The sequence below is a fragment of the Equus quagga genome, chromosome 9 (genome assembly GCF_021613505.1).
Source record: "Equus quagga isolate Etosha38 chromosome 9, UCLA_HA_Equagga_1.0, whole genome shotgun sequence".
In the NCBI taxonomy this organism is placed as follows: Eukaryota; Metazoa; Chordata; class Mammalia; order Perissodactyla; family Equidae; genus Equus; species Equus quagga.
Window position 1 is genome coordinate 105,308,937 of NC_060275.1, and position 26,614 is coordinate 105,335,550.

The following is a 26,614-nucleotide window of genomic DNA, read 5'->3' on the forward strand; positions in this document are numbered from 1 at the left end:
AGGAGTAAGAGTCACAAATCCAGGACTGCTGGATCTTGGTAGCTTGAGCATTGCATTATATGAGTTAATAGATATTTATCTGCTCCAGAACATAAACAAAGAAATCTGGGAGAAAAAAATTAAAACCATTATTCTTCTGTGCTCACTGCTTACAAGAACTGCATATTCTGGGAACAGTAAAAAGTAGACAGCACGTTCAAGCCAGGATGAGTGACCGGGAAGCCACTGGTTTAGTGGCATTTCTAAAATTGCTGTGTGGCAAAGAGTGAGTGGAGAGAAGAAGACATTTCCAAAATAAGAGAGAGAAATACATATTGTTGTTTGTGATAAGCCTGAAAACCAAATAATTAAAAGAAGGTCAATGAAATGAGAAATCAGAAAATGAATGCACTCTGAATGGTACAAAATATATAAATGATGACAAAAACACTTTAATATAAGTACGTTTAGAGTTCTCAAAATTAAAAAAATTAATAATATCTTTACTAAAAAGAGCAAGAAGTGATGAAATGAAATAAGACAACAAGGAAATAAAATAAATTTGTATGAAAATAATTTTTAAAATTGTCAAAATAAAACTATAGTATTTGTGTAAATAGAAAATTGCATAGGACTATATGAAAATATTTGGTAATTTAATTTTATATACGTAACTATATGTAAATATATATCCAGAAATAAAAATTTAAAATTTAATTATATATACACATGTATGTATACACATTATATATAAACTACAGTTATGAATATGTAGAAAATTATATAACACTATGTATAGAAATATATATAAATTTAGATATATAGAGAACTATATAGATATAAATTTACATCCATATACTTAAAATTTAATTGTATATAGACATATATACACATATATACAGATAGGCCCCAACTTACAATGGTTCACCTTAATGATTTTTCAAATTTACAATGATGCAAAAGCAGTACACACTCAATAGAAACTCTGCTTTGAATTTTGATCTTTTCCTGAACTAGCGATATGAATTTGGTACTCTTTCCTGATGCTGGGCAGGGGCAGCGAGCTGAGGCTCCCAGTCAGCCCCGTGATCACGAGGGTGAACAACCGACACACTTACAACCATCTGTACCCAGCCAGCCATTCTGTTTTTCACTTTTAGAACAGTATTCAAGAAATTGCATGTGATATTTAACACTCTATTATAAAATAGTCTTTGTGTTAGATGATTTTGCCTAACTGTGGGCTAATGTAAGTGTTCTGAGCACGTTTAAGGTAGGCTAGGCTGAGTTATGATGTTCGGGAGGTTAAGTATACTAAGTGCATTTTCGACTTACAGTATTTCCAACTTACAGTATTTTCAACTTATGATGGGTTTTCTGGGATCTAAGTCCATCGTAAGTCGAGGAAGATCTGTACATGTACAATGTACTTGTGAATGTATCTGTATACTCACATGCACACATACAGAGAGAGAACAATAAAAATCAATAGACAGTAGAATATCTAGACTGGATGCAAAGAGAGATTTAACAAGTCAAATGTAAAATTCATTAATTCAAGCAAACAAAGCTCAGATAGATTAAAATAAAGAAAAATTGTAAGAACACTTTTTTAAATTAAAAAAATTAAAACTATCAAAAAGAAAAGGCAGAATAATAAAAAGCGATGACAGTTAGATTTAAAGTAGGTTCCTGGTTCAAAAAAAATAGGTGACAGAAGTCGATAAAAATTATATCCTCAAAATACTGAAGGAAAATAATTTCCTATTGTCAACTTTATATTTAGTTAAAAGTGGTAAACTATCAGGAATTAAGGAAGGACAGTTATTAAAGACCTTTTCCAATACTTAAGGAAAAACTTTTTATTTTTATCTACTAAAATTTTGGCAAATATGATATCAACCTTGGCCTTCAGGATCTCTGCAAGAAATAATAGAAAAGAAAAAACACAATTAATATTAATAAACTAATAATATTTTATTTCATATGTTATTTAATATTTTATTAATGTTTTACTTCATATGTTAAAACTTGAAGTGTTAACACTGAATAAGAATCTGTCATTTCCAAAGCAAGGAAAGATTTTGAAAAGTTAAATAATAAGGCTTATTTCATCAATAGAACAGAAGCTCAGAAAGGAGAATAAAAGCTGTAAAGTAGAAGCATGAAAATGAAAAAAAAAGTAGAAATGAGTTCAAAATACCATAATCACAATCGGATTAAGTATCATTCCTAAGCAACGATATTTCATTATATTTTAAAAAATATATGTTATATGCTGCTTACAAGAGATATACCAAATTCAAAATGAGATGGGAAGTTTGATATAAAAAGTTAGAAATATTTAGCTATTGATTCATAAGAAACAGCTATCGCTAAAAAAAGAAAACAAATCCAAAACTTGGTGTTTTAAAATAAAAGCCATTTATTTAGCTCACATTTCTAAGAATCAGCAATTTCTGACAGGTTCAGCTGGTCGATTCTTCTGGTCTCAGGATAAGGTTACTACAACGTCAGTCACTACAACTAACCAGCATTGTACTGAATGTGCTCTTCAATTCAAAAAGATAAAGAAAACAAATAAGAACAATAATAAATAGAAACAAAACATAAGATTCTCATTGTCAACAGATGATGAAATTATCTATATGAAAATTTAAGAGCATCTACAGAAACATCTTAAGAAATAATGGAATAGATCCTCAAATTTTTGGAATACTAATAAATGCCCCAAATAAATAGATTTCCTCTATTTTTAAAAATATGAATAAATAGCAAGTCAGATACAATTTAAAATGGCAAAAATAAATCAATAAAAAACGTAATATCATTAGAGGAAAAAATATCCAATAAATAATGTTCAAGTTCATCATTATAAAAAGTAATGTTACTGAAAATATAAAGCTATACCAGAAAAATAGAATATCTATGTTAGTGAATCGGAATACTCAAGTTTTTATATTAATCTGTAAGTTAAATATAATTTTAATCATAAACTGAATTTAATAATTTGTTAATAAAATGCAAATGGTAAAGTATTAAGAAAGCAAGAATGTATTGAAAAAGATTATGAGGAAGGTGTATAGTTAGAGGAAAGAGAAGAAAAGAGGCATTTCCTAACAGATATTGAGACATTATAAAGATGAATGAAGTACAAGCCCTGACAGTCGGTTTTCTTTTTTTTTTTTTCCGGAAGGCAAGTGCCTGACTTAAGCTTTGATTGCCAAGCATCCACTTCCAACAAGCATCCACTTCAAAGATGGCTATCTTGAATAAACACATTGCCAGCCACATGACTAGATAAAGGAGCCAGCCCCATTTCCCCCTTGCCCCACCAAATAGACTCCTTTGTTTTAGAGATCTTGGTTGATTTTGATACCTGACTCATTTGGGCCACTTGTTTTTTCTGTTATTGCACTTTAAATTCCTGCTCTCATGTTTTAAATACACCAAAAGAGAGCAAACCCACAATACTCTAGGCCCCAACTCTTGACCTCAATAAAAGCAGAACCCCAGGCCCATTTGTTCTCTCTCTCTCTCTCTCTTTCTTTCTCTCTCTACCCAAGACCTTACTGTGTGGCCCCAGGGGTGCCCTGTAATTTCCAAGAAATGTGAATAATATTTTTTTTTTTCAAAATTTCCTGATAGTTGTGGCTGAAGGGCACCTTGCAATTATAATAAGAATCACAAGGGCTGGTCCAGCCCCGCTGTGGATTATGGGTACGCTGAGACTGGCATACAATGGCATACTCCTTAAATATGTAGTAGTATAGGAATAGACAAATAGATGAGGAGAACAAATTGAGAGAGCTGAAATGAAATGATGAGATATCTAAATCTATATATAAATATATGAACTTGACAGAAGGCAAAGGTAGCATTTCTTTTCTTGCTTTTTTTTTTTTTTTTGAGGAAGATTAGCCCTGAGCTAACACCTGCTGCCAATCCTCCTCTTTTTGCTGAGGAAGATTGGGCCTGAGCTAACATCCATATGCATTTTCCTGTACTTTATCTGTGGGACTCCTGCCACAACATAGGCCCACACCCCGGATGGAATTGGCGAACCCCGGGCTGCCAAAGCAGAGCCTGTAAACTTAACCTCTAAGCCACTGGGCTGGCCCCCACAGGTAACATCTTTAACCATTGTCAGAAGGATAATCCAAAAAGTACATAAAAAGGGACCAACTAGCTATATATCTAGAGAAACTAAAATTAGAATTCCTTAAATACATGCACAAAAATAAATTATGCAGAAATTAAAGAACCACTTGAACAAACAGCATTTTAAGAATTTTAGAAGAAAATGTAGTGGACTAATGTTGTAAAATTGGAGTTGGAGAGGATTTCTTATAGAATATACAAACATCACATTCATAAAATATTGGAACATGTGATAAAATTATTATATTCCTGCATCGAATGATTCCTAAATATAATTTAAAAACAGGTCATAACCTGGGGTAAGATATAGCCATATATATAAACAAGTAAAGATTAGTATCATGAATACATTTAGAACATCTCACAAAATAAAATAAACATTCCATTTAGGAAACAAAACAGTTAAAGGATAGTAATAAGTAATTGACAGAAAAGAAATAGAAAGATAGTAAATAAACATATGAATGTTCAAAACTGTTAATGATCTTAATCATAAAAATGAAAAGACAATAATGTAATAGTTACATGCATTCCTTTGGCCAAAAATAAAAACAAAATCTGGGAATGTCAATGGTTCAACAACAAGTAGTTGTTGAAGATGTGGAATAATAGCATTCACATTTTGACGTTGAGATTATACCCTACTTACATGCTAAACTGTTCATCTTGACGGTTTTATAGATACTAGCAGAAGGCTCAATACTCCTGGGTCAGAGATACATGACTTAATTTCTCATCACATGGGGAGCAGTATGAACTTCACGTTTTCTCTGATTCCTCTGACTCCAGATTCTCAAGGGAGTGACATGGGGTGGCCCAGGTGCAATCTGGGTGTGCAGTGGGTTTGCTTCACAGCAGAAGAATCTTAAATTAGGTAATCCCAATTTTCTATCATGGGGTGCAAGAAAATCAGGCTGGACTTCCACCCAGAGGTAGTCATTATATTTATTATATGGGGTAATAAACAAATCTGTCCTCCGCTCTGGAGAAGGACACTCTGTTGTCTAAGGCTGTTCTGAATAAGAACTCATAATATATGCTGTGACATGAGTAATAAAAGTCCTTTGTGTCTGATCCAGGAGTCTTAGGACTTCTGCCAGCATCAATAAAATTGTAGCAGGCTAACTTGCTAGCACGTGGATATAGTAAAATCTCAATCCTTTTGTGTTTCTTGACACTTTATTGGACTAATTCCTACTAGAAACAGTTACAAAAAACACCTATTTATTTATTATAACTTATTCGTATATGTATATTAAGCTTATCCCTGAGGCAGATACCTTAATATTATTTATGCCTAGAATCATATAAGCTAGCTAATGTCCTCATACTGGCTGAGAGGATCTTCTTCTTCCATCCATACCCTGATGAGATTTACCACCAGATCTGCTTGCTAAATAATCAAATTTAAGACAATGTTCCATGTTTTTCCAGATCGTCTCCATCTTCATTAGATCTTTCCTGCCATATGTTTTATCCCTCATTAATTTAGAATCTGCTAATTTATCTAAACATTGGAGAACAAATGTCTTCTTGAATGTGTTTATATAAAAGTTTATTTGGGTCCTACTTTTTATTATTCACCATGACATATGCTGGGATTATAGTGATAGAAAACACCAGCATGGAGCTGTTATGCCCAAGGAAGGAAGAGTCCTATCAAAGCAAATATATCCATTCAAAGAACATGTGGTCCAGGCACTCACTGGTTTGGTTGACGGCCATTTCCTCCCTTTAGAGATGTAAATCTCTGCTGAAATTCTCCATCCTTCCTTTTATGTTTCTATCTTTTCCTCTATTTTCTTGAACATTTTAATCTTAATGATTTTACAATTATTGTCAGCTAACTTTAATATCTCAATAAGGTGACAGGTTTTTGTTTTTGTTCTGGTCAGAGGCACTGGAGAGACAGGATTGGGTCCTACGGTTTTGTTCCTTGATACGTCTAATACTTTTCAGTTGGGTGCCACATGTAGTGTGTCAACCTAGAAGAGACTCACATGATAATATATTTCTTCAGAGTATTCACTATTTTCTCTGACACGCAGCTGGAGAGGCAATTATACTGTAATCTAATCAGAGTGGAGTTAATTTGCAGTTTTGTTTAGCTTTGGTTGGTCTCTGATTTGTCCCTGTTCCGGGGCATGACCCTCTAGGGATTTCAACTGAGAACCTGTTTGCGTGCTAGGACCACTCACTCTGATTTAATCACTGTCTGTTCAATGTGAAGAGTTGGCAAGAAAAGCTCTTCTTCATCTTCTAGAGCTTTTGCGTTTGGAGTTTTAGATTTCTGTTCAATTTTCAATTTAGCTTCCAATTTAAACTTTCAATAACAAATATCTTCAGGGAAAATTAGCCATGTGGTTAAGGCCCATCAATTTCCAGTCTGATTGCAGGTCCAGGAGACTTGTAAGAAACCTTCTGTTTCTCTGTCCTCAGCTTGGAATTCCAGCCTCTTGTTAGTTCCTGGCATAAGCAGATACACTGTAATCAGCAGTTCCACATTTTCCCCTCTCGGGAATCTGAACTCCTCTAGTTATCTTGCTTCAGCAGTTCTCTAATGCCATTAAACAGATATTTTCTTGGGTATTTCAGGCTTTCTCTTTGATATCAAGGAGAGTATGGGTCAGTCAAAAATCTACTATTCTACTCAGACCTACATTTTGTAAAAGAAGAGTCATTTGGGAACAGTCTCATTAAATAGTTGGGGTATAAACTGGGCTTGGAAGAAAGGACCCTGTGCAATAATCTAATTATTATTGAGACGCGGGATGCCCAGATGTTCACTGATATGCTACAGACGTATGTTCTTTAAAATTTAATAAAAATTGGTTCCGAACCCCTTCCTGTGAAATGAGCAAAACTGAAATCCTCTCCAAAATTTCTGAGAATTAGAATGGGGTATACAGCGTTGTCACTTTTTGTGCTAGTTGCCATTTCAACTGATTTTTCCCTTTTTTTCCTGTTTCTTATTTTCCTTCTTACTCTTTCAAGCATGCTGCATTTCTTCTCCCTAAAGTACAAACTATTTATTACCAAAAATCTGAGTGTACAGAGTGCAGTGAAAGAGAAGCTCAGCTTAGTGGATACCTAAAAGGGAGAAGAGTTGAAAGAAATTATAGCCTAAGAACTGATTTCAAGCTCATTCTTTCTTCTAAATCTTTACTGAGGTAACATGTACAGCTAAATAAAATTGGCCTGTTGATGGATCCTGAAAGTCACCTCTAAGGCAGAGTGGCGTAGAGATTCACAAGAAGCTATTTAGGTGCTGGCTCAAGTCTACCCACTATCCCTTACTATATTGGAGGAATCCCTGGGAATCAGAACTCTAAGTAAGGGGCAGAGGGTAGGATTTCTTAGGGGTCAAGTAAGTAGAAGGACAGAGGCAGTTAGCATATATCGAGGTGTACTTAATATTAGAAAGAGAAAGTCATACTTAAATATCTAAACAAGACTTTTTGGGTTGACACAGGAAAATACGGCCAATATAAAACTTCTGGTAAGATGATAAAATTGAAATGAACACTGCTGCAAACTGAATTAGTGATCAGAAAGATAAAAGAGGAAGCAACACCGCCCTAAAGAACAGTCCTTTCTCCACACCCTCTCAAAGCTGAGTTGGGAGGTGGGGTCAGTGTCCTTGGGCCCCCTCTTTGCTCTTTTGAGTCTTGTGGCATTTTGCTATGTCTCCTGTTTCCTATCATCTACCAACATCCAGTCACTTTCTCCTTTCATCGAAGTCTTGGGAGCACTCTCTCTATCTACATTTGGAATCATAACTGGAAAAAATTAATGCCCATAATAGCAAATTGGCCAGGACTTCAGCCACCCGACACTCAATACCCAACCATCACGAGCCCAAGCAAACTCATTTATTTAAAGGACAAATGTGCCCATATGATAACCTGCACCTCCCTAAACATAGCACTGGTCACACTGGAGGCTCTGTCCCCATTAGACGTAAGCTCCATGAGGACAGGGATTTTTGTCTGACTTATTTGCTGCTGTATTCCTAACTCCACCACAGTGCCTGACCTAGGGAAATTTTAAATAAACATTTGTAAAATTAAAAGAAAAGAGAGAAAGAAGCAACATAGAAGAATGTTTCCTAGTTAGACTCTGGAAACATGTTGCCTCTGTTTGAAACCTGATTTCTCTGCTAATTATGGGTGAGACCACGGCAAGTCTCTACTATTGTGTGTCTCAGTTTCTTCTTTTGTGAAGCGGAGTTAGATACAATTATTACTACTTTATTCTTATGAAGAGAGATCAAAATTTAAAGAATTTGAAATCACACATAAAGTGCTACAAGTTATAAAGGGCACATTGAAGATAACTAAAAATCAAATAAATAAATTGTTAGAAAAATAATAATCAAGTGTCTGAAGAAATTACCCTGAGTGAAGGAATATTTGGATTTAAGATTGAAATAATATGTATAAGATCCCAGAGAAATTCGCTAACTTGATGGATAAGGAAATGACTTTACAAATTGACAGACAATGAGTTTAAATTATAAAGAGAATGAATGGTGCTGAATTATTCATTTACAAAATTACAAGCTAACAGCCAATGGACTATCTTGTAGTGACATTTGAAAAAACAAACTATAATAAAATAATCTTCTTCCTGTCTAAGATAATGGCCGTGTGACAATTAGAAGAGTACTTTAAAATACCAAATTCCTCAGAAAATATTAAAACTAAGTATCAATTATAACAAAATTCCATGATAAAATATTTGGAGCTAAGGCAGCCAAATGAAAATAAGATAAAATAAGAATGTCTTAAAAGATAAATACAGTGTATAAAGTAAACAATATATGATTAAACATTGAAAAGAAATAATGATACGACTGCAGAGCGTAGTCCCATTTAAAAGCAATAATAGTAATATCATAGAAAATATAATAGATCTTAAGAAATGTCTATAAAACACACTTTGAAGATTTTCAATAAGAATATACTCGTTTATTGTATCTAATTAAAACTGCAGAAAAACACCTGAAATACACACATACACACAGTCCTATCCTCTTGCCTGACATTTTACACAGTCTGTCCAGCATATTCTATTCCAGCCTCAAACTATATTAATATTCATCACCATTGGTACTCTCTCTTGTTAGAAACAATGTTTTTTCTCTAAAAGAGATTCTGTAGTCAGCTCTTGAATTAACGTGGTTTTTCTCCTACCACTTAATCTTTATGGTGATATGCACTGTCTACCGTCTCTAAGGCAGTGAGCTAACCTATCCAGAATGCGAGGAATTAAGACACACAGTTCCTTTTTTCAAGGGACTTGCCATCTAGTTGGCGAAACAAGGATGATATGAAAAGTAACTGGCAATCGAGGGCCGTGAAACGAGTTACTTGATTGAGATCCCTAAAAGTTGTATTGTTAAAAGAGGTGGAACATGATTTGACTTTTTAAAAGATAGAGTCTGTTCCACCAGGTAGAGCAAATCATAGAATACTTCTCAATTAGGTGGAGAAGGAAGACAGCATAGAGATGAGAGAATGCAACATCAGCTAGAAGAATCTAGCCAGGGAGATGTGGTAAAGCAGAGACACAGGCATTTTAATTCACTATTGACAACGCACTAAGTATTAAGCACTGTACTATATTCTGTGCTGTAAAAAGAAGATGTTCTAGGGCCCGGCACAGTGGTTAAATTTACACATTCCATTTGGGCCACCCGGGGTTTACTGTTTTGGATCCTGGGTGTGGACTTAGGCACCAGTTGGCAAGCCATGCTGTGGCAGGCATCCCACATATAAAGTAAGGAAGATGGGCATGGATCTTAGCTCAGAGCCAGTCTTCGTCAGCAAAAAGAGGAGGATTGGCAGCAGATGTTAGCTCAGGGCTAATCTTTCTCAAAAAATAGTAATAATAATAATAAAAAGATGTTTTAGCATTAATTCTTTCACTGCTCTTGTAGTAAATTTTGGTGGATAGAAAAATTTGTACTAACCAGAAATCTTCAATATTTATCTGGAAGAATTATAGCCCCTTACCTATTAAATACTAAAGACTTTGATTAGGAACATAACCAAGTTTAGAATTTCTATTTTCTTTTTATAGCATATACCACAAGATGTGTATTGTTTATTTGATAATGACCTTATTTTTATCATTAGCTAATATATTGGTAATAACACAATTTTATTTAAAACTAAAAACCAGAGTCCAGAAGATAATTTTTGTGACAACATTTTAAAATTATACCACTCTAAAACACCAACAAAAGCATGAACTGTTTCCTGATTAAATGTAGTTTTTCTTACAACTACCTTCTCTTTAAATTGTGATAGGGAAACTTTCCGTTTTAGCTCCAAAAAATCCATTGTATAATTTCAACTTCTTAATGAAGTATCTATAGCAAATCAACTATAGCTATAATGTTGCAAAGTCTATGAATATAGGCTTACATCAGGGGTCAGTGCATACAATAGCTTTTTTCATTTATTTTCTAAAATAAAAGTGCAACCTAATCCCCCAATATAAAATCATCTTTAGACTACAAGGTAAGCCTGTTCTGCTTCTTGATTTTTATGATGCCTCTGGAGGGACTAGGTTTTATTTGAAGCAAGGAGATTTGGCAGTCTAATTCCTAGGCTTAATTCTAATTGTCAAGTGCATTTGTAAGTCTTACAGACTTTAGTGGGGGAAGAGATCATTTATAACTATGTATACTTGTATCTCTTTTTGCAGGGTTGTAAATCACATTCAATGTGCCTTTCAAATTTGAAAATCCTTACGATTTTATCGATCATTTGCTATTGAGAACATCTACTATTCATATTTGTCTCTAGGTTTTCTTCTTTAGATATATATTTTCCATCTTTTTGAAGACACTTCCATTCTTTAAAAATGAATGAGTCCAAATAACACGTTCTTTTTAAAATAATGAGCAAACCACTAAAAATTATCAATTTTAATCATATTACACCAAAAATTCTGTAGACTGTCATTTTCACCTTGTTGCAGCATTTTGAAGATTGTCTTTTTCCCTTGGTTATATTACTTTTTATTATTTCTTTGCAATATTCATTTCTACTTCACAAAATGAAAGGCATGTTGTTTGTAAGTTGTTTCATGATTTTTGGCAAAATACTTGAAAGGCAATGTCGGAAAATGCTTTTTTCCCCTTGTGGCTATTTGGGTTTGCTAAAGGATATCTAACTTTAAGTTTACATGCATTGAGTTTAAGGTAAGGGATATTTTCAAATTTGACCATGTAGCTGTTAAAAGATGTCTTTAGGGGCCTTTTTTTTCAGCTTTCACAATCCATTGGTAGTGAAACGCAGTTATTTAGTTTGCTACATATTGGAAACCATGAGAGACTTTATGTTGATTTTGTACTCCTTTGGCATCGTCAGATTGGTAGCATAGTTTATTTTTGTCCTTTAAATGAGAAATCACAGCTGGTGTTGTAATGTGCTTAATTTCTCTCGAGAGTATAGCCATTTAAAATTCCACTTTATCCACAGGCTTCAAGAGACCATTTAGCAGTTCTCCCATTCCTAAGTAAAATAGCACACACGTAGTCTGTCCTGAGAATATGGCTACAAATGAAGCCTCCAACATCCTCTGGTGGACGTGGGAGCAGCTGTGCCTGCTGGGTCACTCACCTACTGTCAGTGATGAGGCTGGGCCAGGTTGTTTTTCTCCCACCGTGGATCTCCTTTCTCCTCCCAGTCAAATCTCAGTCTTCACTTCCTAACATTCAACCAGTCACACTTGATAGAATCACACTATTCTTTACGCGAAGGTAAACACTCAAAGCTTGACTACCGAGAAGGCAACAATCAATCTGTGTGCAGTCTTGACTCCAACTGGAACCTGTAGATGTAAGGATTTATTTTAGTGGATCTTTTGCTCTAGATAGAAAAATATGCTTTTATTCTCTCCTTAGTTATTTTTAACTTGTTGATTTTTTCTTTACTTTGACATGTTTTTTCCTAATAGGTGTGCCAGCCCACACCTGCTCTCACCTTCTTATGCTGCTACTCACAGTGAAAATAAAAGGCTAACTGACTCATATTCACTAAGCTGAAAACCTGAAAGTAGAAAATCAAAATAAAAATATAGCAAATTTTACTATTTCATGCCATTTTGTGTTGCTTTCTATTTGTGAAATGTAAGTTATGCTCTTGGCCCTTAATCCCCTCCTTGCTGAGACCCACAGAGTGCTACAGGCATCATCTGCTCCACCTCTGCCTTCAGGCAGGGGAAACTTCAAACAGTTTTAAAAATAAGATTATATGTTCTCTTTTTAAAGCTCTCTAAGGATTTATCCTTACAATTTCATTCAGTGTTTATAAATATCCAGTCATGCGTCTGTTAATGATGGGGATGCATTCTGAGAATTGCATCCTTAGGTGATTTCGCCATGCGAACATCATAGAGTGTACGTACACATACCTACATGGTATAGCTTACTCCACACCTAGGCTATATGGTACTAATCTTATGAGCCCAGCCTCCTATGTGAGGTCTTTCGTTGACTGAAACGTCATTATGTGGTGGATGATTGTAGTGACTTCAAACGTAATTTCTCTACTTTGACTCATTTATTCCCTACTAAAAATAATAGTGTTTGTTAAAGGTATGTGATAAATAATGGGTAGAGGGTTTCTCTTGGAGTTCATATTACTTTTTTTTTTTTTGGTAAACTGTTGCTTTTATCTCTACTTCTGCAATTTCTGTATTTATTATATTATTGCGATTTTGTGATATGTTTATGAATTGCTTTGAATTTGGGGTAGGATTTCTATTTTAAACAGCTTCTTTTTTCTTTTTTCTTTCCCTCTCCACCTAAATTTACACTCTTATGCAAATTAATATGTGTTATTCATGAGCAGATTTGCTGATATTCTTCAAGATTCACATTTTTGTTCAATACGTATTTATACTCTTTTTTTTAGGTCTCTAATATACAGAGTCTTGTATAGCACAGATAGACGTAATTAATAGCAAAAAAGAATTGCGCAGTTTCAAATGTGGTCTTAAAATGTTGGTAGTAGATGGTAGCTTCTTTTTGGAAAGAGATATTTTTCTGCTGTGAGTGGGAGAACAGGGCTCAAAAGAAAATGGCAAAATAAATTTAGAATAGCTACTGTATGACATCTGATAAAGTATAGATAGTCACACGCCGATTACTAATCTCCTTTGAGGGTATAGTCTTGGTTTCTCTTCATACTTGGTCTCATCAATTTAGATGATTATAACTATTTTACCAGCATTTTTTATGAATCTGAAAACAGAAAACTTAGACAATGGATGATTGCGTTTGTCTGGGATTTAAAGATTATCAAGAAGTGTGGCAGATGGTCAAAGGGGTGGCGTTTCATGGTACAAATAAGACAATAATGATATACTGGATCATACATTTGTGGTTTGGCAGAAACACAAATGAGGCCAGGAGGGTGTTTACAAACTTCAATGTACAGGCAGAATCTGAAAATTGAGATTAGAGCCGTTCTAGGATTAAAAGAAAGGGATGTCAGGAAACATGAAAGAAGGAATAAACGTTCAGTAGAGAGCATGAGGAGATCATGCTGCTGAAGTTTTACAAGATATGCCAGCTCATTTTAGTTTTAATTTCTTAATACATGTCAACATAAGAAGAAAACTGTAACAGAAGACAAGCTCCTGCTGAGTGTAATTCAAATCGTTATTTATCAAGTACCTATTATGTGAAAGGAGCTTTGCAGGAAAGCAAAAGAGCATTTTGTTTCATGCTTGGGCTCTGATAATGGTTAAATTATGAATGGATCTTATTGCTGCTGGAAAACTAGGAAAAAATGAAAACAATATTAAGCCATGCGTATTTATCTGTCTGGTGGAAATTGCTTACCAGCTTTCTCTTCAAACAGATTAAAAAAAAATTTAGACCAGTTAAAGATTCATATGTGCAGATTCCAAATGTTTTTGCTATTCTGATACATTTAGAAATATTATCTTAATCATCTGCTAGGCTGTGCTTCAGGTAAAGTATATCTTTACGCTTGCATTATCAAACGAGGAATCCATTGAAATGGCAGAGAGTACAGAGAATCTAATAATTTAAGGGTTTTGAAGAATACATACTTTCAATACTTTCCAAGATATAAAGTAATTTTGGACTTTAGTATGGGATTTGTTTTTCGCCAGGAATTATTTTAAAAACATGCTTTATTTTAAATTAAACTGTTTTAAAGTTTACAAAAGTGGCACAGAGATTAGAATCTCTCAATACTTTCCAAGATACTGAACAAAGAAATAATGACATTATTAGTTCAGGAAAATGATATCTGAATTCTAGAGGCAGTATGAAACTTGTATTATGCTATCCTAATCTGTAGCCTTCTGTCCTTTAGAAATATAGAGATTAGAAGTGTATCTATCTATCCAATAATACGTTTCACTTAAATTATTTTTGTGAAAGCTCCCCACAAAATTATCAGTCAATTATAAAATCTCTGGAATTCCTCCAGCTACAAGAATGAATTTTGTTATTATTATTGCTTTTCAAAGGACTCCAAATTTCAATTCTTTCACAGTCATCACAGTGATATTTTTAAATATCCATAGGAGTCAGATATTAAATGTCTGCATGACAATCTCTCTCAGTCCTCCTCTATGTGCCCATATTCTTTTCTGCACAAGAAATGGGATATATAACAAAATAAAGAATGTACCGTCATTTATTTTGAAAGATTAAAACATGTTCAAGGCTATTTCTACATTACACTGAAGATATAGTTGCTGAGAGTATCAGGAATATATTGATTATATTCAGAAAGACAGTAATTACTAAGAGAGTTTCCCCAACTTCGGGACAATATCTGAGATCCTTTGGTCTCCTAAATTCATATGTGACATGTAGAATTTTCACATGATGTAGTTTCAAAGATTCTTCATATGACATATTTTTGTAACTTTTTTTGTTTTTTGAGGAAGAGTAGCCCTGAGCTAACTACTGCCAATCCTCCTCCTTTCCCTGAGGAAGACTGGCCCTGAGCTAACATCCATGCCCATCTTCCTCTATTTTATACGTGGGACGCCTACCACAGCATGGCTTTTGCCAAGCCGTGCCATGTCTGCACTCGGGATCCGAACGGGCGAACCCCAGGCCGCCGAGAAGCGGAAGGTGCGCACTTAACCACTGCGCCACTGGGCCCGCCCCTTTGTAACTCTTTTGCCATCTCAGTCAAGCTCTTCTAAATACACTCCATTGGGTTAAAGTATCACTTTGAATGTAGTAGAACCCAAAATATGCACAGTATTCCAATTAAGTCTTCTCAATAGAGAGATACATAGAAATTCAATACCTTTATTGAATGCTTCTGGGACTGTTCGAGCTTGTTTGGCCTCTCTATTGCCTTATGGCTCCATTCAGATATGTATATATATCTCTCTCTCTGATATATCTCAGATGATACATATATAGATGTCAGATGATATAGATACATATATATCAGATGATATAGATACATATATATCTATATATCTGATGATATATATATCAGATATTGATATAAATTCAGAGATATATATATTTCAAAATAATAGATCTCACTCAAGAGCTCTCCCATTTGATACTTTTCAGAGTTTGCCATCTAACATACATCCTGATTTCATGTTGTCTTGTTAGTTTAAGATCTTTGTGCCAGCTGCTCAAAATCTCCTTGAATCCTAGTTCAATATATTAGTTATATGAGCTTGATGTCCAAGTGTTCTGTAAGCTTCTGTCTTCATCCAAACTGCTGAGTGTCAGAATGAGGAACCAAGCTTGTGTACACATTATTAGAGATTGTCCTTTATTTGACATTGATAATAGGTATTTTTCGTCCACAGATGTTCCATTCTGCTATGGTTACCTTTTATTCAGCTCATTTCAATTATTTTATCCGCTTGGAAGTCATGCAAGACTTTCTATAATACTTTTATTTTCTTAAACATTATACTTCAAGTTGAGAGATTTGTTGCTGCTTTTGTCACCTAATTTTTCAGTTTCAACAAGATATATTTGTTCTCTGTATATATATATATATATTCAAAATTATATATGCATATATGTATATATGTATGTTTACATATGTGTGTATATATCTTCTTACTCCTTTCATTTTAGTTCAGAGTTTTCTTGTTCAAGGTCAGTGAGTCTTCTGCTAAGCACATTTTTGCGGTTTCAGTGAGGTACACAACATCCCTTGTCAAGAGCTCCTTATTGTGCTGTGCTAAGCCTTTCTAGATGGGAAGATCTTTGCTTCCTGAATCCTCTTTTCTTTTCAAAAGTCAAAGCTTCAGTTGGAAAAAAGAAAGAACATTTTTATGTCTCCATGTCTGAGAACTTTCTATTTGACTTAAACTGCCCCAGAAACGTATTCTGACTTTCTTCTTGCCGCTGATCCTGTTTCTCATTGAATTTCTGATAATTATCCTGAAAGACAAATAACAAATTGTACATATAGACAAGTTTGTATTAATCACGATGCAACATCCTACACCTGATAGCTGTGCTTCCTCAAAGCTTCAGTTTTCTGGGAGAGTACGCGTGACTGTTGTACTCTTATATGACACACGTTGCAATTTCTCTAGTTTTCTTTCTCTATTCTGAAACCTGCTTCGGAATAGACCATTGATACTATTTTATAATTCGTCTTCTACAAAGTAAGAAAATCTTTTTCAGTTCTTTGTTAGATTATTTATACTCCATAATAAACCTCCAACAACATAGATAGGTAGACAGATGGATAGATAGATTGACAGATGGATGTGTGTGTATGTATATATGTATATATATATAAAATTTATATAGGTAATGTATAATTCATGTGTTTTATTATGTTTTACATTTAATGTTTGAAAAATCTATTATCTTTCTATTGCATTACTTTGGCAAAGTACAATCAGGAAAATATAGCTGCAGGATATTATATCACCACTATCATAGACACACTTATATGTAACACAATTCCAATTTTCAAAATAAAAGAAATTTATATGAGAAAATGAATCTTTAAATATAATTGTCTAATGATCCACCTACTTTTTAGCGAAAAGTAATTAACTCATAGGTGAGGTCCCAGGTTTGATTCTCTGGGAAGCTGACCCAGAATTGGAGTTTAGAGGACAGGATGTGTGCCCTTAGGATCAACATCTGTGGACCTCAGCGGAAAGAATGGTTGGGCAGAGTGAGAAATCGACCTGCCATGCAATTGTAATGTGTCTGTGGCTGACCCCATGGGAAAGCTCTGGAACAAAACTCGCCCTTTATTATTGTCTGCATTCAGCAGAAATGTCTTAGCCTTTATAACCTTGCAGCAATAAATCATTGATTAGGTGCTATTCCAGAAGGGTGTGACCTTGGGCCAGGTCGTGATTTACAGCTAGGGTAACAAGTCCTTCCATGCAGTGGATCTGAGCTGCACACCCAAGTATTCACCAGAAGGGTCTTTTGACTAATAGGCCTGGAATGGGGAATAACGATGCCAAGATAATGATGTCCTGTGTGCACCTGAGGTCATCAATACCAGTTGGAAGTGAATTGCTGAAGAAGAGGCAGTACAACATTGTGGCTTTGAGAGAGTTCTAGAATGTATTGGGATTGTAGCCTGATCATTCACTAGCTCTGTGATTTTGGGCAATTTACCCTCTGGGACTCAGGTTATTTATTTTTAAAGTATTAATTATAGTAAAAATAATTTTCCCAAAAATGTTAGGAATTTAAAATCCTCTCCCTTATAATGTTTTGTGAATTGAGCAAAATATACCATGCAAGCATTTCCTATAGTACATAGCTTTTAAAAAGCACATAGAAAATAGAATTAACTATTTTATTCATCATTAATTTTACCATGGTTTGCCCACTACGACAAGAGTGCTTCAAATTACGACTAAGTCTAAAAGGCTTTATCAATTGATCTGGTGTCTCCATAAATATGTTGTCTATACCAGTGGTTCTTAAACTTTTCATACATTAGTATCACCTGAATAGTTTAAAAACACAGATTAAATTCAGAGTCAGCAGGTTTGGGTTGAGGACTACTGGCTCATCCCAAAGTTTAGGATCCACTGGCTTTAAGCTATCTTTATCCTTTTTAATCCTTTGGCTATTATGTCCATGTCCAAAATGTTTATTGCTTCCTCCCTCCTCTGTCTTCCACTATTTCCCCTCTCTTTTAGTTTGGGCTCAATTAACTTTTAAAATAATTTCTAAATTTGAGAACCAATATTAGTTATGCTTTAATAATCACCTCGTCATGTTCCCTTGTCCATTTCATGAACTGAAAAAGAAATTACACATAGCCATTTAATCCATTGAAGGAAATGTGAATCTTTAATGGCAACTTTACTAAGTACATTTTGTTTTGCTTATGTCTGTCATAGATAACACAGCCAGCATTCTGACAAGGCGGAGGAGATTTAGTCGAACTATTCAGGATGTGTATTATCTCCCCATTATGATCTCTGATGGTGGAATCCCCTCTCTCAGCAGCAGCAGCACCCTCACCATCAGGGTTTGTGCATGCGAGAGAGATGGGCGCGTGCGGACCTGCCATGCAGAAGCGTTCCTGTCCTCGGCGGGTTTGAGTACAGGAGCCTTAATCGCTATTCTTCTGTGTGTTGTCATTCTCCTGGGTAAGTCATTGTAAATCCTAATGTATGATGGCAATGCTGATGGTACCCTACAATGGCCAGTGGTGCATTAGGAAAGAGAAAGACAGAGAGAGACAGAGAGGGACAGTCATTTTGACAAAACTTAAGAATTAGGAACGCATAATTTGGATAACAAAACACAGCTGCACAGATGTCCTTTTAATTAACTTTCTCAATACCATAGTTAATCTAGAAATAATTTGATTCGAATGTGATGAAAGAGTTGAAATATCAGAGGAAAAGATAGACTTTGAGAGCAATCTTTTTGTAAAGAATCTATTTTAGAAAGAATTGATATTAAATAGTCTGAATCCCATATTGAAAGGGATTTTACAATTTATTTCAAAGAACATAAGTGATATCATTCTACAATAAATCTGAACACCAAATAAACAGATTTCTGGTAGAAACTTCTATCAGTCTAAAATATTATTTAATCATCAATGTTAGAGGAATTTTAAAGTACTAAATCTATATAATTTTGGCCTTAGAGATATTAAATTTTATTAAATTTAATAGAATTTTTCATTACAGATTTGCATTACATTTCATTTTAATAAAAAATAAAATACTTTTTCTAATTATATATTATCTTTTTAATAGGCTAAATCTTAGCACAACCGCATTTGAAGCTGATATTACTATAAACTCTTAACATTGCTGTTTAAAACAAGACAGAGAATCTAGATTTTTATAACAAGAAAGACACATGTAAAGAATCTTTCTGCCCCATAGTTCAAAGTGGGCACATATTTTTTTCCAGTCTCCCCCAACTTCTACCTTTCTCTTAGCAGCCTTATCTTTTGCTCTTTTCTTAGTTCTGTGCAAACATGAAAAAAAAAAAAAAAGAACAAAACTGCATGCTTTGGTGAGACAGACATTTTCTTCCAAGAAATGTTCCTTGTTTTGTTTCCGGGGTGGAAGACAAATTACTGGTACAGAGCAGGTGGAGAGCAAGGTAGAATGACGCTGAAAAGCAGAATGGATATTTACTTGGATAGTTTGGGGCTTCGCTGGCGCGGCAAAGATGCTAGTCTTTGTTCTAGGAGGGTAAAGAGAGATTTAAAGCAAGAGAGTCCCATCATAAACTTTGCATTTTGATAAAGGATGCCTATGAATGAAGTAGAGAATAGATCTCATGATGGCAAAAGACATGCAGGCAGACGGATTAGGAAGGCGATGCAATCGTCTCGCTCAGACACAGCGACATTTAGCCTTGCATACTGAGAGCGGAGGGGAAGAAGGTGGATAATGTCAAGATGTTTCAGTGAAATCAAAAGTGATCTTGGATAACATGATGCAGATCCCTGGATGAAAATATTTATCAAAATCTTGACTAAATATTTACTGGAAGTGTCTGAGTTTCTGTATGAAAACTGCAATTTTCCTAATTTCATGTCAGTGAGCAAATACCTAATGTTTCTAACATAATGTCTTTTTCTTAAAACGAGTTTCCAAGAGCCAAAAATGACACAGCAAAAAATTCCCCAAAAAAGATGGTCTTGGGTAAACATGTGGCTGAGTTAGAACAGTGTCAAAGAACACCTTTCATCTCTTGGTGAGTGTGGGCCGTGATTTCCCCTGAGCTGGGGGACACCGGAAGTGCACTTTGTTGAAGTCGCTACAGCAAAAGAATACGGTACAAAGAAAGAAACAGAAGACTAGGCCTGAGCTGTGATAAACTGCAATGTGCTAAGTCAAGAAGGATGAGATACCAGAGAGATCGAAGAAGGCAGAAAAGAAGGAAGATAATTAGTAAATTAGTAAAGTATAATGTCCAGAGAGTCAAAGGAAAAAATGTGTATTAAAGAGGACAGACATTCAAAAATGTTAAAAGCTGCTCAGAAATTAAATAAATTGAATAGCAAAAAGTATCAGTTGCACTTAGCAACGTGGAGCATGGAGATTGGACATACCATAACAAGAACTATTTCCTTGCAGTACATAGTCTTTTATAGTAAAAGCATGATGGAGAAGGAAGCCAGGAAAATCACGCTTTCTAGATTTTATTTGTTTATATATTGATTGGTCACCAATGTTATTTTCTTTAGATATTAACATATTAACATTTTTTGTCTTTGAAAATTAAAACAAAAACTCATAAAGCAAATAAAAAAATAAAATAAAATAACTGCATACATTAATTCCTCTAGAATTCCTAACTTAAACTACAAAGAATAGAACTCCATCACTTTAATATAAATTCTTCTAGAGTCCTTATTCTGAAAGATAGTTCAGTTGGGGAACTATAGTTCAGTTGTTACCTTTGGCTTTTGTTTTCATTTATCATCATAAAACTATTTTGTGAACTAAGATAAAAGTTTAAAAAGTAATTGAAAAATGTTAATATACAGGACCATGTAAGGTATATTATGTAAAGTAATATTTTATTATTTCATGAAACAATACTTTCCTTTAATTAATTTTATGAAAACGTTTCCCCTTTGGAGTAAACAAGAGGACATTTTAAAATTTTATGCTATCCCTCAGGACTAATGAAACAAAGATTGCCATTTGATACGTCTATGCCTTCAATTTTTCCTGAAACTCAAATTTGTTTTGCAGTTTTATCCAAAGGATATAGAATAATTTCCTACGCTTGGGTTTAAACAAAATTACATTACTTATAATGTAATTTATATTTTTCATGACATTGCAAGGGTTTATTGTTATTCAGAAAATATTTAGCCAACAGACTTAGAATCTAGTCATTTGTAATTTTGAAATAATATTGGTTACTGTGAAAGCTCATAATTTTCAAAGAAAAAAAAATTCTGCAACACCAGAGGTTGCACAACTCTATTTTAGAACTTGTAATTTTGAAATAACACTCAACCCTAACAGCTAAACAAATTGTGAAATTAATATTTTAGTATTGAAAAATATTTTAACTATTAGCTATTTGTTTGTGAAAATGAGTACGATTGCATAAACCCAGAGCTAGTTGTGCCACTAATTAACCACATGACCTCAGGCAACTCAGTCAGTCTCTTGTTTCTGTTTCCAAATCTGTGAAAATAAACTTTCAACTAGAAGGACCTTAGTCATCTGTAAAATTCTGTGGTGCTTATTTATGCTTTATTGTAGGTTACATATGATTTAGTATTTTACAATATGGTCAGACTTCAGCTGTGTATTTACTGATTATCTGAAAATGGTGCTAGAAAAGCGATGGACCCAACTTTAAATTGTAGATGTACATGTTGTGGGTTGGGTTATCTTCTATCAGGATTACATTTTTTTGGGATGGTAGGGGAGAATTTAAAGTGGGCCTTCAGGATGCAATCAGAGTTTGGTGCTGGAGGAGCAGGTAGCTATAGTCCTCTTTCCCTTCCAGAGATCTGACGTTTCTTTCCCCATCTCACCCCATCGCTTGCCAAGGGGACCGGGGCAGTTGGCAGATCAAACCTTAATCACACTTAACTCAACAAATCGTTGAATCAGGATCTGAATGTGACCTCTGCCAGCTACTCTTTCAGCACACACATCACATATAAGCAGGTGACCTAGATGAGTCCACCACCTACGTTGCTCCTACTCTTGCATATATATTTCCTGATAGATGGGGACCGGGCTGGATTTGGTGTGAGGAGAGAGAAGGACTAGGAGAGGAAGTGGAATTGGTGAGGAGATAATTGCCAGCCTGTTCGTCATCAGAGCTGCCTTAAATGACTTTGTGGGCTCCCCTTGGTTTGAAAAAGTAAGTTTCGGTGAGAAGAGCCATTATCAGGTGTGACCAATAGCACTAAAGAAGCTAATAAAAGTAATCTCCTTGACTTGGGGCACCTCATTCTACCAAATTTACTACTAATATATGATGGTATAAAAAAGAATTGAGTAATATTTAGGAGTAAAAAATCTGCTATGAAAAGTATTTGGGGGGGCAGTCTGTTGGGAGTCAGTACATAATGTGTCCACATGGAGGTTGTATGACAGTTTAAGTTTTGAAAACTCGAAACCCCATAGTATTCCAAGCACTGCAATGATAATAGATAGAAACAAATAACATATATGAGAAAATAATTAGAAAAATATTTCTGCAAATTTGAATTCCTTTATGGTTAAAATAAATTAATGACACAAATTCATTTTAATTTTCTTAAATGAAAGGAACCAAGTGGGTTTAAAATCCTGGCAAAACTCAAAGAGAAGAGAAGAGAAGAAAAAAATACACTAACCAAGAATAAAATATTCATTAAAATAAAGACATCTCAAAAAATTTGTTCATGTTTAAGTCTAGAAAATATAACCAAACTTCAAAATACCAGAAATCATTTATAATTTTGAACAAAGAAGGACAAGCTCTGTATCTCTTATTCCTTTTATAAGACCATGACTCTAACATATTATATTTTCTGAGATGACCCACTGTAAGAAGAGGTACCTTGTTTCTCATGTCTGGTTTGATAGACTGTCAGGGGGCGGGTCATTTAAATATACCCATCTGACTGCCAGTTTTTAAATAGGAATTTAACTCTCAAATCTATATGCATAATTATTATCTTCACTCATTGTCTTAAATTTGGTCTTGGGATTTGGGGGGAAATATTTAGTTTGGTTTTCAAACATTAAAAAATTAATTGTTTGGTATTATTAGTAACCATAAGCTGATTTTAAAAAATATATTTTAAAATTATTTTTCTAGTGAGGCTATTACTATTCATGAAGATTCTCTTAAGACAATCCCACATTGTCACTTTCACAGAGATTATTCTTTTGTTCATCCACATAAGAATTGTTTATGGAGTATCTACTCTGTGCCGTCTGCTCCAGAAACATCTACTGAACAGACACGAATGAAAGCAGTTAATTAGGGGCACAGCTTCTCATCTAGTTTCCCAAGTCTTCTCTGAGTTGATTTGAATTTGCCTCTTACTAGAGGGGCCATATGTCCATATTTGTCCTGATGTCCTGATGTAATTATAAATGACATCCCCTTTCACCTTTAAAAGTATCTCTGATTGTATGATTAATTATATGCTGATCTGTATATTAAATAGGTATGTAACAAATCTAGGAATCCTTGGTCACTGGCAAATAACTATCTATACCTGGAAAAGAGATAGACATAAAAGCTCAAAGTTCAAACTTAACTAGTACCTATATTTTGAGTCAAAATATATCAAGAATATTTTCTTAAATTTGGGGGAATAAGCAAATATAAACTATCTTAATAATAAACCCAGCATTATCTCCTATGTTTCTTTAGAAAAATATGATACTAATATTGATGAAGGATGCAAATTACCTCCATACTTCAATAACAGTATTGATCACATTCTCCCTGTTACGCATGCCCATAAATTCCCTTAACATCAACGACCAACCATGTCAACATAAAGAAAAATAGGTTGATTTATTGACAAAAGAAATTTTACGATAATAAATTAGGCAGTCCTTATAAATAGATATTTTAATCTAGAACAGCCTCCTCACTGAATCATAAAGATGTGCAGAAGTAGATAGTGGACGATAAATCTAAACCTCTCAATAGAATGAAGTGAGTTACTTGAGGAGGCTGCTTGGGTCATTGGATTAGAAAGCTGGAGGCTGGATTTACACTAAGGAAACAGTGAGGTACTAAGGCATATTTACTGCATTCAGCAAAGGTCTCCCCACCCCCCAAATAAAGAGCTATATTAAAAAATGTCTTTGAAGCATAAGCAACATGCATGGGAAACTATTTTATTCTGTAGCATAGTATCTGTGACGCAGGGCCATGCATAGCATCCACATTTCATTCTCAGCTCTCTGTAATCACTCTGTTCCCAACACAGTGACTCAGTGCTTCCCTGTGTCTGCCATAATCTCCCCCATTGCATTTTCCCATTACCTTGTCAGGACCCTCTTATTTCATAATTTTCCACATGATTCTCTGACCCTCGCTAAAGGTGTTTTACCTTCTTTTGCCTTTATTCTCATAGGCTCCCACTTGCCTTTTCTCTGCAAAATTAGTTTCTTCACAGTGCACTGTGACTATCTCTTTTGACATATAGTAGACTTCTCTCTCATAATTACCCTTTCCACATCTGGCTTGAAAATCTATTTCTCTTCCTCTCCATATTTTCAAGTCTTAAGAAAGTATGTACACTTTGGTATCTAGGTAAAATACAGGCAAAGCTCATCTATATTGTTTATGAGTAGACATCAAAAGGGGTTAAACTATAAAGAGAAGCAAAGAAACAATAACAGAAGTAAGAATCAAAGTTACTTTTTAGAGGTAAGGGGTAAAAGGGCAGTTTTGAGAGAGCCAGGAATGTTCTTGATCAGGGGATGGCTAAGCTGGTGTTTGTTTTACAACCATTTGTTAAAGCTTTCATATAATTAGGATTGCCGAATCAAATACAAAATAGAGATATAAATAGATAGACAAAATACAGTATAGAAATGTGAATTTCAGATAAAATATATATCTGTAGATCTCTAAGTCTGTGTGTATATATATACATATATACATACATATATACTTACAGATATATTGCATGGGGCATACTTCTGCTATATATATATATAATGCTATAATATACTTATGATATATATTTTTTATGCTATATTATATAACATAAGTATGTCCCATGCAATAATATTGTCAAACATATACATCTATTTCATATATGTGTCCATATAGTATTTGCATATGCATGTGTGTGTCCCAAATATTGCATGAGACGTAGTTGACTATATGTATGTGTGTGTGTATATACATACATATATTTTTGTTATTCATCTCATATTATACATATGTAATACATATACATATATTTTTATTGTTTTTATTCATTTTAAATTCATATTTCATTGGGTGTCCTGCGTTATTTGCTAAATCTGACAACCATACATGCCATATGAATGTACTTCTGATTATTATATTGTAAAGAATGTTTAAAATACTAATGAACCTAATAACTATCATCACAAAGCCTAGAATATCAGCTAGCCAAGAAGAGAACAGTCTGTAGAGATGAAGTAAAGGATTTGAGGCCTAATGGCACAAAGTAGAAGTGAGGTAATTCTTCCTACTTAATAATGGTTTAATAGAGTGATCTGAAACTACTGAAAAATGGCCAAAGCAAAGTACGCAAGACCCATTTCTCTCCATGCATCCAATGGTTGTGAGCATACTAGTAATAAGGACTCATCCACTGAATTTGGTAAAGTTATTCTGACTCGTGTCATACTGGTCACCTAGCTCCTTATTCCATATTTTTAAAATAATGAAGCAGAATATGGTAATGGAAACATTGTCACTTTGGATGTGAGAAGTTGTAGATCATGGCCCAAGCTCTTCCACCTGCCATTTATGTGATCTTAGACTTTATATCATAGTTACTCATGTAATCTTTGCTGAGTCTCAGTTTCCTCATTTTAAAAATGGCAAAAGCCAGGGCCGGCCCAGTGGTGTGGTGGTGGGGTTTGCACCCTTTGCTTTGACAGCCCAAGGTTCGCATGTTCAGATCCCAGGCATGGACCTAGACACCACTCATCAAGTCATGTTGTGGCAGCGGCCCACATATGACATAGAGGAAGAGTGGCACAGATGTTAGCTCAGGGACAATCTTCTCAAGCAAAAAGAAGAAGATTGGCAACATATGTTAGCTTAGGGCCAATCTTTCTCTCTCTCTCTCACACACACACACACACACACACAAAAGGAAAAGTAAAGAAGTCATGTAAAGAGAATTGTGCAAACTGGAAAATTCCTGAAACATAAATTGTGTACAAATAAAATAACATCTTTTGCAATTTGATATAGAAATGCAATTATTAATGCATGATAATATTATGGACAAAAGAGATCAACCACATAAAATATTCCTGCTTTGAT

The 26,614-nt window shown here is 34.5% G+C and overlaps 1 protein-coding gene across 1 annotated transcript in view; it reads left to right on the forward strand.

The window, feature by feature from the left end:
- CDH18 (cadherin 18) overlaps positions 1-26,614 on the forward strand; it is a 304,050-nt gene that overhangs the window by 276,478 nt on the left and 958 nt on the right. The window contains exon 10 of the mRNA XM_046672142.1: positions 18,520-18,771. Coding sequence (XP_046528098.1) covers positions 18,520-18,771 — 252 coding nt within the window. The remainder of the gene's footprint in view (positions 1-18,519; positions 18,772-26,614) is intronic.